Source organism: Polyodon spathula, chromosome 11 (genome assembly GCF_017654505.1).
Source record: "Polyodon spathula isolate WHYD16114869_AA chromosome 11, ASM1765450v1, whole genome shotgun sequence".
Classification (NCBI taxonomy): domain Eukaryota; kingdom Metazoa; phylum Chordata; class Actinopteri; order Acipenseriformes; family Polyodontidae; genus Polyodon; species Polyodon spathula.
The window spans coordinates 32,648,717-32,664,558 of NC_054544.1; the positions used below are offsets into that span (position 1 = coordinate 32,648,717).

The following is a 15,842-nucleotide window of genomic DNA, read 5'->3' on the forward strand; positions in this document are numbered from 1 at the left end:
AAACTACTGTAGTAATAATACATTGTAAAAAGTGGTATTGCCACGGTTTTGTTTGTTTGTTTTAATTAATCATACCGTATTGCACTGCAATTAGTAGATCATAACTTTTAGCTGCCGCGACTCTGTAACGTATGTATGTCTTATGTTACTGTGACCTCTAAGATAAGTGCGAGTTATACACACAGGACCAGTGAAGGATTTATTTAAAGAAAAGCAAGCAAATTTGACTCAAACGTCTCAAAAATACACGTCTTTGCCCGTCATTAAGCTCCCAATACATGTGTCACTGCTGTCTTAACTTATATCACTGTACAGTCGTTGATAGATGAAACGGTAGCCGTATTAGTCCAAAGATGATAGACAAAGAGAAGATGTGATACCTTTTATTGGACTAAATAATAATTAAATAATTTTTAAAAATAACTAAATTTACTTTTCAATTCCAGCGTGAAATGGTCTTAGTTTAAACTTGAAATTGTCACAAATTGTTCTGTACTATAAGCAGTATGTTTTGCTTTAATAAATAAATAAGATTATGCCCAGCACCTCAAAATTAAGGGACAGTGGTTGTTTTAATTAGACACTTGACATAAGAATTTGTGTTGCTATTACAGTGACGTAAATCTTAAGTAAGTAACTTCATTTTCTGTACTCCCAGTGTGTCTACATTACATTGCACCCCACTTTTAATGTGTGTTTAAACTATATATTTTTGTGCTGGATACGGGACTTTTAGCTAATATAGTAGAGAAAAAGTTAGTTGTTTATTAGTACCATTAATTATATAATGCAAAAATCGGTGCATAAAAAGAAAATAAATAATAAAATAAATTTGATGTACACAAAGTTTATTTATTTAATTAAATTATTGCACTGCATTTTTAATGCATATACATATACATATAACACATACAATTAATACAATTTAAAGTAGATATTTAATGTAGATTACAATATAACAATTATATATATATATATATATATATATATATATATATATATATATATTTAAAATATACTTAGATTGATATAAAAGGTTGTTTTAAAATATACTTTGATTGACAGGCGTTAGAGACAACCGTTATATGAGATTAACGAGAGACTTTTATCTTTTATCAAAAAAATGCCGCTTCCGGAAATAAGTTTTGCCGGAAGTTGCTGCTGTTGCTTATTGTTGCTCGCTTCACATTGCTATGCAATAAGTACTCTTTGTTTCCTGGGGTTTTTTGGCGGATGACTACACTGTGCTGAGCCAGCTCGCAGTGTTGTTCAACCTTGACGTCACGGGTGGCGTGTCTCCTTTCCTCCCGGTGTACTGTACTAGAGTTAGTGTAGTTGTTTGCAAGTGGAGATGGCGTCTGGTGGCCACCCTGGTGTTACCAACTCGTCTACCGACAATGAAGGCATTCTTATTGGGGACAGAGTTTATTCCGAGGTTTTCCTCGCCATTGACAACTCGCTTATCCCCGATGAGAGACTCTCTACAACCCCGTCTATGTCAGATGGCCTCGACCTCCACAACGAGACCGACCTCCGCATCCTTGGCTGCGAACTAATCCAATCCGCTGGCATTCTTCTCCGTTTACCGCAGGTATGTAGAAAATGTGTAAAATAGAAAAAGGAATGCAAATATTCTCCCGGTTTTTTTTTTGTTTTTGTTTTTTTTCGAGTAATATCAGCCAAATTGACATTTAAAAAAAATATATATTAACGTATTATATAATTGACATGGATAATTGTGTTTAATTATTGTATAGATACGATACCGGTTAAGCTTCTCTGTCAAATTACATTTATTTTCCTGTTTATTAATTGTAAAATGACAAAAACAAAATGGCGGACGCCATGGTGTGTAAAATGAATTCCAGGATGTTTTATTTGTTCCTACTTTTTCTGTTTATAGGTGGCCATGGCTACAGGACAGGTTCTTTTTCATCGGTTTTTCTACTCTAAGTCCTTTGTGAAACACAGCTTTGAGGTAAGTGGTTTTATATAACAGCCCCGTATGTTTGCTTTACATTTTATGACCAACGCAATGTCGAGACGGCGCCATGTTGTGCATACCATGATTACTGTATTGCTAATATGGTGCTAGTACCAAAATAATCGGTGGACTACTACTATTACCATAAACTACACACGTACTGAATAAATACGATAGTAAGAAACCAGTAAGCGTTTTGGTATAGAGACAAATTGTTAGTTTCAACTGTGAAATGATTCAGAGGCCTTGGTTGCAGGCAAAGGAGATTATAAATTAGGTGTGTAATCCAATCCACCAGTAGGATTCGGTCTACACGCGTCCTATCTCTATTTGTCCAGAATTATTGGTCGCGGGGATGTCATGCATAAGGTATTTATAATGTATTATAATGCATTTGGGCACTTGGCAGGTATTCTCGTCAGAATAATTTTTGTACAAATTGCGGTTGCTTTTCAGTGTTTATACCATAAACATAAATAGTCTTCATGGGAACCCATTTTGGATAATTTAAATAATTTATTTTCAGATTGTTGCCATGGCTTGTGTTAATCTTGCCTCGAAGATTGAAGAAGCACCACGCCGAGTAAGAGATGTGATAAACGTTTTTCATCATTTAAGGCTGCTTAGAGGAAAAAGGTGAGATGCTTTCTAAAGTGTTCAAGAATACTCTTACATTTTCCACTACAGGTTTATATTAAACAACTATTGAAATTATAATGTTAATGGCTTTAAAGTGTTTTGTTCCCTCCCAAATACCGTTTGGCATCCGAAAGTGTTCATTATAATACATATGCTTTTCCTTTAAAAAATAATTGCACCCTTAGCTTCTCTTGGTAATGTCAGAAAACAAACTTAAGACATTCTCAATCTTTAGTAACTTAAAACATGTCTGATCTGATGTCGTTGCACTCGATGAGAGCAAATAATTACTTTCTTCAGTTTTTTTGGGGGGGTTGCATTTTGGTAAAATTCATTTTCACTGCTTACCTCCTCAGTTTGCTGTGTTCGATACGAGTACAACCCAGTGCTTTTTATTCTTAATGTACGTTTTTGGCAGGGTCGGCTGCCTTCATGCATTTTAAATTAGCTGAGGACTTAACATTTCAAATTGTCTTTCTTTCCACATGCACTGACGTTTTTGTTTCAAAATGAGTCAGTTGTTTTAAAAGATGCTTGGTGAAAGATCCTTTCTAAGTTGTGCACGTTTTAAGTTGGAAAACCAGTTTTTAGAAAACAATGGCATGTGTTTCTTTACCATGAAATTATTAATTTGTTCATGGTAAACGAAGACCTTGGTATTAACTTTAGTTCTCTTTTCCCTTGCAACCAACTAACAGCGACCAGCTACATTTACCAAAGCCTGGGTGATGTGGAATGGTACGTAGAGATGAAGCTGTCGGCATGGCAGAAGTGAGAGTGAAGTGTCGCTATTCCCCAAGGAGAAGCCAGTGGTCTGAGAACGGGTCACTGGAATCGGGGACTTTTCAGGTTGGCCGCTGGTGAAAGCGTCTGCGAAAACCCCTCTATCTCATTTGAAGCTTTTGTCTTTGCTGTCCAAATGGTACCTTCACACATTATGCCATAGCTTTTACAGTATTAGAAACATAACCTCGTTTATACTGGTCCACAATTGTGTGGTTTTCCGGGTAATTTCAGTTTGATTTTGAATCTGAAGCAGAACATATAGGAATTCAGTTTTTCATTTGTTTGAAGCATTTTACAGTACAAATGGCAAGGTTAAATGACAAAGCGATATATGCACTATATAGGAGTTAGTTGTGTTCTTTAGGAGTTAGAACTAATAAACAACATACTACTTGGAAGTTAACCAAGTTCAGAAAAAAAAAAATCAGTTCCATCTGTCAGTATTTTACCTACATTTGTTTACAGTAGTTTTTAATAAAGAAAATTGTTAAATTCCATTAACCAGTTTGATTTTAAGCCTGATAATTCATCAAGCTTATTGTAAGATAAAACCCAAACGCAAAAAAATGAAATACTGTAAAATAAAACACACAGAAATGAAGTACTATAAAATCAAGATATGGTGAGAACTTCTCATGTTTATGAAATGAACAAGTCAACACGTAGTTCTTCATTATTCTTCAGTGGGAGAATAATTTTATAATTGGAGCTGTTGAGAGACCGTTATTAATTTGTTTAAATGTCCATCATTTGTTGCAGTATATTTAACTTTAGAATCTGTTTCGTGGGAGGCCTCAGACATTTTATTTATGGTTGTAAACATCTCATGGGTAGACAGTTCATTTTGTTCTACAATCAATTAGAAGTGGACATGTTGCCTTAGACCTTATTTCAGAAGGTGAAATCATTTTTACTTCAGAAATCAAACTAAAATTGGTCTGTGGGATGGCCAACTTGAAATAAATGAAATTAGCTGTAGAAATGTGTTGTCATTCCCCTGCAATAAAGTTTTAATTCTTGAGTTGTAAAAGCTTGTCACAAGGAATTGTGGCACAAATGTTTGACAGTTTTGGAGACAAAACACTTGCTTTGCTTGTTTTGCTTAATAACAATCTGAGGTACTGGTACTTGCAACCTGATTAATGTATTTATTTAAGTTCAATACAGGGTATTGTACACACACAGCTTCCTTAATTTTAAATTATTCCTATAACTTCCATAGTAACTTTGGTTGTGTACGGAAATGTTTGTACCAGACTTGGTCCTTAAGAAATTAATGTGGAAAATGAATATTTTTTTTTTTTTTTGCTGGATTATGTCCAGAAAGGTATTAAACTACCTATTTCTATTGTTTGCTGAATAAATATGTACTGCAGATAGATTAAGCTACTGTTCAAAGCTATGTTGTGAAAGTTAATTGCATGTGTGGAGATACCAAGTTATGAAAATATTAACAATGGACATGGGTAGCACAAAACAAAGGCTTCTGATGCAGTTACAGGAGTTTAAAAGTAGGTTCTGCCTTCAGTTGGTTGAAAGGGAAACTAGAACTAGAGCAAGTTGTAATTTTTGTGCTTGCAAAACAGTTGTGATTTTTTTTTGTAAAATAGGACACCAAGCCCATTGATACTTGATCAGAACTACATTAACACCAAAAACCAAGTAATCAAAGCAGAGAGGAGAGTGCTGAAGGAACTGGGTTTCTGTGTTCATGTGAAGCATCCCCACAAGGTGAGTTAAAATATTGTATTTCAGCAGTAATTTAAAGCAACTCTTAGGCAGATATTCAGGGTTAAATATAGGTTATTTGTTCTATAATAAGTTCTATCATTTTTTAGCAGTTTTTAAATATTGTCAATAATATTTGAACTGTCAAAGGGCCCACTCAGAATTTCCTTATATGTAAATTGTATAATTTTTTGGTGTAATTTTTTAAATTACAGATCATTGTAATGTACCTTCAAGTTCTTGAGTGCGAGAAAAATCAAACCCTCGTCCAAACAGCTTGGTAAGTTACCTTTTTCCATCTATGTATATATTTTAACCAGACATTTTCATCAGTGTTAGTTGCAAGCTGTTCTTTAAGGTCTGTTTGCATTAACTTTGATAATGTTGCAGTTGTGCATCTCCCAAGGACTTTTTTTTCTGACAGTAACTTGCCATTCTATATTTTCATGGCCTGACTTTTTTATTTTTTATATATACTTTAAGGAAGAATTCAGTTTAACTTTGTCCTTTTTTTCTACTCTTTAATTAAAGGGTAGTCCATGATGGTAAGTCTCATAGAAAGAACTCTGCCCTCTGAACTCTGCTCCTTCAACCACATGACCTCAGGAATCTCCCAATTGGCTGCCCTTCTCTCCAGCCAATCCAGTGCAAGCTCTCATCCGAGATTCACTGAAGTGGTCCTATTTCATCTGGCAACATCATCTTGTTTTCTTGGGTGTCAAAGGATTTGTATTTTTGCTTACAGGTGTAATTGTTCATTTAAGTAGCAATGTAGAAATTTAAAAGCACTGTTTTTGTATTTAGATACAAATAACTAAAAGTATACATTGCAAAACCAGTTTATGCTATTAACCAAGTTTTTTTTTTTTTTTTTTTTTTTTTTTTTTTTTTTTTTTTTTTTTTTACAAAAGTTAAGTAGTAGATATTTACATTTTTTTCTTACATAAGTATTGGAAAATGTGACTTACAGTCTTGAGGAATCTTTTCCAGGCTCCAGTCCTCACAAGCTGGGTCTTCAAGCAGAGAAGATTGTAAGCGTGTCCTGTAAATGGAACCCTTAATCTTGCTTACTAAGACTTCATCTTGGGCTGGGTTGGGTTTTCTTTTGAATTTTGAAAAACACAATTTAAAGGTAGTTTGAGCTGTACAGTTCTTTTGCCATCTACAGATCAAGTTCAGACATGTTGCCAGACATACCTTCTTTGAAATGCAAATGCAAAAGTTTTTCTGTTGATGTAAAAGTAAAACCAGTCCTAGATGTCCACTTGGCCAGTAAACACTTCAGTGATTCAGTTGATAGGAATTTGTATTTTAAGGACTGGTGTTTTAACACAGGTTTTATTCATTTTCAGATTCCTGTTTTCTCATTTATTCCTTGTGGAATAATTTTTAAATGAGTGAAAATTCTATTTGTTAACTGAAAAAATTCTATGACTTTGTCGATGATGTATCTGAATTTGTATAATGGTTCGCAAACATTTAAGACTACACCAGCCCTTTCAAAATGCACGAACAGGAGTCCTAATCCAAATAAAATATATGTTTAATACTAGAACTGCTGGATTTTCGAACTACCTAGAACCGCCATGTGGATCACTTTGACCCATACATTTTTATACTGCTTTGTTATGAAAATGAAAGACATACTATCGGATACAACTGAAAAGTTGTATTCATGAACATCATATTTAGCATTTACATTGCAGAAACACTTTAAATGGAAAATTAAACATAAATGCTTCATTTTTATAATGAGCTGCATATACAGGATGACTTACAGTGAAAAAACAATAAAATACGCTTCAAAAGAAACAGGTATGTACATATACCCATGTACAGGTGTAAACTGGTATATGTACACAAAATAAAGAACCAAAATCATTGTTTCTAATACTACATAAAACGAAATTACAACACTGCTTCCTGTTTGACGGCTGCATTGTACTCTGGAGGAGCGTGTGCGTCTGCTAGCTGTGTTGTAAACACGGACGCAGTTCCATTGAACACTATTGTGTAAACTTGTACATACAAACCTGTAAAACCGAAATGTGTTTTTTTCTAAAAGTAATATAAAAAATAATATATAAAACGTTTCATTTTAGGCACATACGTTGTTATCCTAGCTGTCGTTTCAGTTTGCTGTATGCATTAAGATTAAATACTTCCATCTGATATATTCCCAGTTGCATTTATGGAACAAAACAAAGGATTGTTGTCTTCCAGGTACATTGAAAAATAAGCAACTAGCCTTTCACTGTTGGCATCTTGACAAATCCACAGTCATAGCAATCTGTCTAGTCGCCTGTCTACAAACAAAAGCTTGAAATAAAAAAAACAAACACGTGTGCTGGGAGGAGGGGGCATGTCTTTGCTGATTTACAAAAATAATAGAACATCTTATGTTATATTAAAAAAGACACGTAATGCATGGATCACATTGACCCACATGGCGCTTCTAGGTAGAACTATAAATTTATCACTTTGATTCTTGCTGTGAAACGATGTCAGGATATTTAAATAATATATTTAGGAAGTCAACAATAGACATACACATATGACTTAAAACGGAAGCATAATTAACATTAAGTGTAAAATGGGTAACAGTGGCCTGCATGGTGGTTCTAGTGTTAAGCAGTAATATTAAACTTAGTCCAGAATCCCTAATTTCTAGTGAGCCTATACCATAATTTAGGTGGGGGTTTAGGTTTATTAAGTATGAGTAGCTCGGTTCTCTGCGCAAGTTTTCATCAGATTCATACCCATAACACAAATAGTTACCAGTGGAAAGACTTGGTATTGAAGATTATTGGAAATATGTTTTAAATATGCATTTGATTGGGAACATCTGGACATTTTGGATTTTTTGAAGCACATTCCATTATGGATCTAGTCAACATAACATATTCCTAATCAGTGTTTTGCACAGATGGTATGTTGAGTTGGTTTATCTTTTTTCTTTCTTGAATATGCAGTGAATTGAGGCATGTTTTGGAGCCAAATAAAAGCAGATGTTCTAGGATGTGGAGAGAAAAAAAGGACAAGTTAAATTGAGTCTCCAGTTGCTGTTACATGTTTCTTAATGCATGCTTTCCTTTAGCTTTCATTTAATTGGTATAGTGAACAGGTCAGGATTTTCTTGATTGTTTTTCAGGAACTACATGAATGACACACTGCGAACAAATGTGTTTGTGCGATTTCAAGTTGAAACGATTGCCTGTGCCTGCATCTATCTTGCAGCAAGAGCCCTTCAGGTGAGTTGAGACCATCTGTTGTACTGGGGTGCTGTTTCCACTCAAGATCATGTTTGGTTATCATTAAATAAGTAATTTATATTAATGGTGTGGTTGATACCTGGACTAAAATGGCTGTCACTGCCTTATTTATTTTATTTTATTTTCTTTAATGAAATTCAATCACATTTTTTAAATTTTAGATCCCACTTCCCACCAAACCACACTGGTTTATGCTGTTTGGAGCCACTGAAGATGAGATTAAGGAGATTTCGATAACCACTTTAAAACTTTACACAAGGAAAAAGGTAAGATTTAATGAGACATTGTGATTTAAATCAGTCAGTCTTTCACAAACAATGGGATGGGCTACTTGATGATTTTTTACATTTTAAGTTAATGTAATTTTTCTTTAACAGCCTAACTATGATTTACTTGAAAAAGAAGTTGAAAAGAGAAAAGTTTCACTCCAGGAAGCAAAACTGAAGGCCAAAGGATTAAACCCTGATGGAACGCCAGCTCTTTCAACATTAGGGGGGTTTTCACCTGGCTCTAAACCATGTAAGTTTTGAATATAATCTTTAATCTTGATGCATAGCTGTGGTGTGTCCAACTTCATTTAAGCTTGTTCACTTGGAAGTCGTGTATATATTGAATTTGTTTTATTGTATTTTCAGGTTCACCAAGAGAGGGTAAAAGTCTGGATGAGAAGTCTCCAAATTCACAGAACTCAAAGGCTGTCAAAAAGGAGCCAGACGATAGACAGCAGAGCTCCAAGAGCCCTCATAATGGGTCAGTACTATATAAATGTTTTAGTTTTAATGGGAAGTTAGTTTAAAAAAAAAAAATCTGTACTATAGTCCCTTTCAACAGCTTGCAGAATAGTCTGCTTTTAGATACGCGTAAAAGTATTGTCAATGACCTTGTAGTTTGGTATATTTTATACTGCAATTTAGATGAATGCAGTATAGGAATTGACAGAAACAAGATATAATACGTGACAGACAAAATCTGAGCTCTGTTTCTCCCTTTTGTTATCTAGCCTTAGGAAAGAAAGCAAGAGGAGCAGAAGTGTGAGCAGAACACCGTCAAGGACTAGATCAAGGTCACGATCTCGAACACCAAGAAGACAGTAAGTAAAACTATAGAAGTTTTGTCAGTGTTAAAAGCAGCTCGCTATATAACCAACATAACCTAATTCTTGAGTCTTGCACTTTTAATATTTTTTTTTTCCTTCAACATTTCAGTTACAATAACAGAAGAAGCCGTTCTGGTACGTTCAGCTCACGATCTCGCAGCAGGTCCCCCAGCAGAAGTCTTACTCCTCGTCGTTTACAGAACCATGGGTCTCCTCATGTCAAATCCAAACATCGCAACGATGACCTCAAGATTTCAAACAGGCACAGCCACAAAAGAAAGAAGTCTAGAAGCCGCTCTCGTTCTCTCAGCAAGACCAGAGACCGGTCTGAGACTGCTAAGAAACACAAGCATGACAGGGGACACCACAGAGACCGGCGAGAGAGATCTAGATCTTATGATCGTACACACAAAAGCAAACATCATGGCAGCAGTCATTCAGGGCACAGCAGGCACAGGCGTTGAACGTTGGCTGTTTTGTGAGAACATTGACTTAAAATTCTGAACCTTAGTTTAATGTAGGACTTCTGACTACTTTTTTCAATGTAGAAGATGGAACGTGTTGTAATAAAAAAAAAAAAATAAAAAGCTTTGATTTTTTTATAAAAGCATATTTTCTAAATTGTATTCAGGAAATGTAAAGTTTTGCACAGTTAAAACGATACCCTGGATAGTAACAAATGATCAGTTGTAAGAAATTGTTTACTGTATAGATGAGTGAAAAAAGGGTTTCTGGAGAAGTATACCTTATATTTTTACAGCTGGGTGCAGACACTTTTATTTAAGACTTCTTTCTCTGTTCGAGCTGTAGTTAATTTGTTACATTGATTTTTAGTCTGCACATGTGTATTGTCTGATTTTTACAAAAATAAAAAAAAGTAAATATTTCAGTGTGAAAGATTGTTTGGGGGCGAGGGAACAAATTAAAACTAAGGAAATGTTAGAAAGTCCCTGACTAAACAGTGTTCATAAACGTACTACAGCTATGTAACTATACACACCTTAAAACAAGTGGAAGAAAACATGAGTCATGAGGCTACATCAGTCTTGTAGAACTACTTGAAGTGTTCTGTTCATACAAGTCATTTTTTAAATGTACAGTGAAATCTGTTTGTCGTGGAGCAAAATAATTGAACGAGGTATATTGTTTTGAGTACCTCCTTAATCACAAGTTCACTATGTTTGGCTTGGGCAAATCATATTCCTGCCATTCAGCTCTTTGAAGGTGTTTAAAGTGAAGGTTCTTTACTAAGGTTTTCTAAGGTTCTTTTTTTGTCATAATAGACATGCAAAGATATTGTAACCACAAGAGGGTGACAAAAAAACATGATTATAACTGGAATACTGTGTGTTTTCTGCCCTCTTGAACACTTGCATTACTTTGAAACTTTTCAAAACACGCTTAGCCCAGAAACCAGTACACCAGCTACTTGATTGAAATGTAATTGAGCTGTTTCCCTAGCTATTGCAGCTAGAATGAGTAAATCAACAAATTACCTGCTTGCAATAAGATCGGGTCTTAGTTTGAGTCTAGGTAATGATTCAGTTCTGCTTAAAAATAAGTAACTGACCTTTGAGATAAATAGTGATGTGCAAAGATTGAAATCCAGCATATAGGGTAGACAACATGATTTTGTAAACTTAACAAGTGTATAATTGGAACAGCAAAATTGAAACTGCCCAATATTTCATGCATCAAGATTTGAATTTAAAGTTATTTTTGTATTTGATTAATCATATATGACTACTGTTAGTAAAATTAGGTTTAACGGTACAGACCTTGAGTAGTAGTAGGATTATGCAGTTTATTTGTTGAAAATTGACAGAATATCACATTCACGTATAAGTAATTTTCTAGTTCCTTGTCACTGGTCTTTGCTATCCAACTTTTAAGTACCAAACCCAATAATCTTTTAAGAGTCCAATGCCCTCTTGGAAGCCACAACAATTAGGTTTTAGTGGTTGTTGCTAAATAGTATACAATTAATTGGTGCATAATATGCATGTTGCAAGTGCATGAACACAGCTGTTGCACTGATAGGAGTAAATAAATGAACCAGTAGCCTTTTTCTGTTAGCGCTGGGCAGATGCAGGATTTTAGTACTGCTGAGCCTGTGATGCAAGATGATAACATTTAAGCTGCTATTCAAGCTCAAGGGGGTGCTGCAGTGCAGTCAAATACCAGTCACCAGTGCTTTGTGTGATGCAGCACTAGCTTTACTGTTGGTACATCAGTATGCACTAGCTATCAAAATCAGATCAACTAGGCACTGCTATTCAACAAAAAGTAAGTCAAGCATACCCATTTCTCATACAGTTTAAGGTAGATATGGAATCGCTGATCAAGTTTGAGCTACCAAAACATGAGTAAAATGGGTTATGTTTCACAATGCTTTGTCTGCTAAATACATTTCTGAGAGCTAATATATGACTGCTGCTAGAAATGACAGCTGTGTATTTTTTTACTATTTGTAAATCCTTTTTCCTTTTTATTTCTTTTTTTTTGTAAAACACCCTGTGAAGCCTATAGGTGAGATACAAATGAATACAATAAATGTCCTCAGCATTAAACATTTTGTAAGCATTTTTTGTAAGTTTAAACATTCCTGAACTTGTAAAATGGTTTTTATGCAGTGATTCACAGTGGTTTTTCCATAGAAACTGTTATTGCAACAGTGACTACCATATGTTTTAACAATGGGGTTAAGTTATTTTGTTTGAGGGGGTGGTGACATGCTATGTTTATCATAAGCTTTCACTTTTGGTTGTGGTTATACACAATCTTGCCATAAGCTGTAATTACTTTTCAGGGAAGTGACTACACATCAAGTGAAGGCATTCTCTCACATGTCATCCTTATCAAAGTATTTCTAGGTAGATTAATAAACTGCAATAATGTGTACTATCTTTGTTGTTACAACCAGCTTGCATTGCCACGGCAACAGTAAAATTTACTCACAACAGAGACCGCAATAAAAAAAAAAAACAACACACATTCTCACTGCTGTGAATTATACATTTTGACTCCCAACATCAGGGAGTGGCTTGTAATATATGGCCATGCTAAAATTCTTCAGTCTTTCCTTATAAATCATTATGTGACAACACTTAGTCACAGTTCCTGAAGTTTCTTGTCATTGAATCTAAAGAAAAACTGCAGAATGCAATACAGTGCCTGCATGATCTGTTTTAGAAAGATTATTGCTGATGCCAATACAACATTCCAAAGGTAATGGACTATAAATTATTTTTACAACAATGAAAGGGCTTCTTGGAGCTTTTAAAATCTGCCAAGCAGCAGGTCACAAGACAGGGAGACCAGCTAAAGCATGCTCACGCCTTGTAACACAGCTTTCAGACAGGGTTGCCAGATTTCTAAGAGAAACATAGCAACCTCGTTCTTCAAATCAAGCTCAAAAGAAGAAAAACCCTAGCCATACCCCATTTCGCTTGCCAACATTTTAGAACCTATAATGGGGGAGGGTGGTGTCGTTACTTTCCATTCTGCTATTAGGCCTACTTAAGATACATGTGTTTGAGATATACAGTACATCTAGCCTTACACGACTCATGTAATTTTGAAATATGTATTTAGAAAATAAAATGAAAGGTAGACGCATTTAAAATCATGTAAACGATAAATCATTTGCCTTTTTCCATACACTACTTGCATAATAATGCGAGTGCAGTATCAATTACCGTCTTTAGCAGTATAATGCAGTTCAGATACTAACTTTCCACTCAAATGACGACGTCACTTACTGCGTTGCATGCACTCGAATATATTAATAGTCTTGCAGGGAATGACGATATGTTGAGAGGGTCTAGACAGAGTGCGATTATATTAAATGTATAAAAAAATTATTAACTGCCATTAATTGACAGTCCAAAATTATATATTATAAGGGAGCCAACTCTTTTGCATAGTGGTATCAGTGCCATGCTCAGTGCTGGAAGTCCCTGTTCACATCCCACCTTCGCCTGCGGAACCGAGATTAAGATGATGTCCAAAATGTACATTTAATTTGTGATACCGAAAGTTCACAGTAAACCACGTCAATAAATAAATAAATAGCTTAAGTAATCACATGAACAAACTTCAACAAAACGAAGATGTACGCTCATATCTTACATTAATGCAAAATTCAGCACAACAGCGGTGTGAGAAGAAGCGAACTGGGGGAGGGGTGTGAGGCTAATACCTCTTTTACACTGGGACACCCGACCAGTGAGGGTCCCAGGCCCTCACGGGTGCTTTTACACTGGCAATATACCCGACCCGAGCCTCCTCCGGCCCGATAACATATCTGAATCTGGCTCTGGGCCGAAGCAGGCCATGGGCGGGGAGGCTGGTGAATCTATAACCTTATTGCTTTTGCCTTTATATCAAATTCAAATAAGCTTTATTCGCATGACACTGGTGTTGCCAAAGCTTTTAAAATCTTAAAATTCAGTTAAACTACGCTGACCCAAAAGTGCAAGTCAGTGTCATCTTAAAAAGTGCAGGCGAAACTGAAAATGGGGAGCATCTTAAAAGGGTGGAGAATACAAAACATGACGACTATAAAAACGTATGACGGAAATACAAATGGGCAGCCCATTTTCAGATTCGCCTGTTCATTTTAAGACGACACTGACTTGCACTTTTGGGCTCTTATATCTTTATATGTTAAAGTTTCTTTTTTCAACGTAAACTGTCATTGAAGTTGTCTTTTCACAGATTAAAATAAAACTAAAATCTTGTGGATTTGTACTGTATTTATATTTTTGTCGATTTCACTAAATGTGAATCTCCATACTATAGCGCGCACAGGGAAGGCAGCAGCAGGGCTGGTAGGTGACGTAGTCATACACAAAAACATAAGCCCGATATACGCTCCTTGCAAAGGAGCCAGCTGTTTTGGTACTGGCGCTATGCTTTAGTGCGAGAGGTACCGGGTTTGCGCCCGCCCTCCGCCTGTGCGTGGATGGTTTCACCCTGTGTGATGCGCCTGTCTGCATTAACCGAAATCACTACAATAATTAACAGTTTGTAATTATTTGACAAGCAAGTCAATGTTTTGATTTAACTTGGGCCCTCCTGTTAAGTCTTACACAGAAATAATGAAACTCCTTTCACTTACATTAGATAAGCCGTGTGGCTTTAATGTTGCTTCATAAATAAGTTAATCATAAATGAAATAACACTGAAAACTAAGGTCCATCTTTGTATAGAGCTGTAATAATCAACATATTCAGTCATGACTTCATGGTTATTTTTTATCATTATTACTAATGATAGGCTTAAAAGAGCATACTGCATGCAAATGTTTGAACGACAAAGCATGAGGAAAAAATGCCTCCTCTCTATGCTCTGCAACTCGTCACGTTCATTACGCGTGAGGTAATTTGATTGGGTCGGCTCTTCAGTGTAAAAGCAACTCAAAGTGCCCGAGCCATACCGGGCTGGCTTGGGTACCTGGCTGGTGTGCCAGTGTAAAAGGGGCACAAGTGTGCAGACTTGGAAGGTTATAGTCTTGTGCTGCGCAATTAGTCTGGGAACCTACAGTTTTTATACATGCATTGACCACAAACATTTGCCATGCTTTTTACTTTTGACATAAGCGACCAGGAACAAACAAAGCCCAGTTTTAAGTGGAACTGGCAACACTGCTTTCAGGTTTACCAGCACCATTTATTTTAACCCTGGTTGTAGCACGTATATTAACAAATCCAGTCAGAAATTACTTTAAACCTCGGGGGACTCCTAAGTCCCAGTCTAAGGTTGTGTATAAATATATGTAAAAATAAAATAAAATAAACAAGTTTATTCTTCAACTCGACAAAAATAATTCAGGACTGAAAGGGTTAAAAGGATTTCATCTTTACAACCTTTTCAATCCCATTGCAAAGATCAATTGAAGTGCTTGATATGAGACTTTGTTTTAGGTCGTGTCTGGGCAGCATCCCCGTTTGGAAAGTTATACCTCACTGTGGTGTCGTGGTGTGCGGTCAAGGCTGGCTGGCGGCAGGAATAGCAAACGCAGACACGGAAGAGTGCAATTCAGCGCTTCTGCACACTTGTATTACATAACAATTCAAATAAAAGATTTAAACAAACACACAAGCAAACCAAAACAGTACAGCTATCCCACCGCTTAAACAGGAAGCACATTCCATGACTCCCAGTCTTCTCTCTACACTGCTAACAAACACTGCTTTGTTACTTTGACATGGTGTGTTGTCTCCTCCATGTGGCTAAGTGTCTGATCAGCTAACCAGGAACTGTATGTGTAGCATTCTTGGGCTGATCAATCAGACAATTAACCTCCCCAGAAAGACAGCACATTAAAACCTTA

The 15,842-nt window shown here is 35.9% G+C and overlaps 1 protein-coding gene across 4 annotated transcripts; it reads left to right on the forward strand.

The window, feature by feature from the left end:
• The first annotated feature begins 1,269 nt into the window (after window positions 1-1,269).
• On the forward strand, window positions 1,270-10,389 carry LOC121322735 (cyclin-L1-like). Of its 4 annotated transcripts, XM_041262985.1 has the most exons (11): window positions 1,288-1,591; window positions 1,904-1,978; window positions 2,511-2,620; window positions 5,020-5,140; window positions 5,353-5,417; window positions 8,289-8,388; window positions 8,571-8,675; window positions 8,787-8,928; window positions 9,045-9,159; window positions 9,410-9,499; window positions 9,615-10,389. In XM_041262985.1, exons 1-11 carry the CDS (start codon window positions 1,352-1,354, stop codon window positions 9,967-9,969), a joined length of 1,518 nt encoding a protein of 505 aa, XP_041118919.1. In that variant the 5' UTR covers window positions 1,288-1,351; the 3' UTR covers window positions 9,970-10,389. The 4 variants fall into 4 exon arrangements, with proteins under 4 accessions (XP_041118922.1, XP_041118923.1, XP_041118921.1 ...); XM_041262988.1 differs by lacking the exons at window positions 8,571-8,675; window positions 8,787-8,928; window positions 9,045-9,159; window positions 9,410-9,499; window positions 9,615-10,389 and adding an exon at window positions 5,669-5,682 and having other exon boundaries at window positions 1,270-1,591; window positions 8,289-8,376; XM_041262989.1 differs by lacking the exons at window positions 8,289-8,388; window positions 8,571-8,675; window positions 8,787-8,928; ... (1 more) ...; window positions 9,410-9,499; window positions 9,615-10,389 and adding exons at window positions 5,669-5,682; window positions 6,049-6,168 and having other exon boundaries at window positions 1,270-1,591.
• Window positions 10,390-15,842: the final 5,453 nt, after the last annotated feature.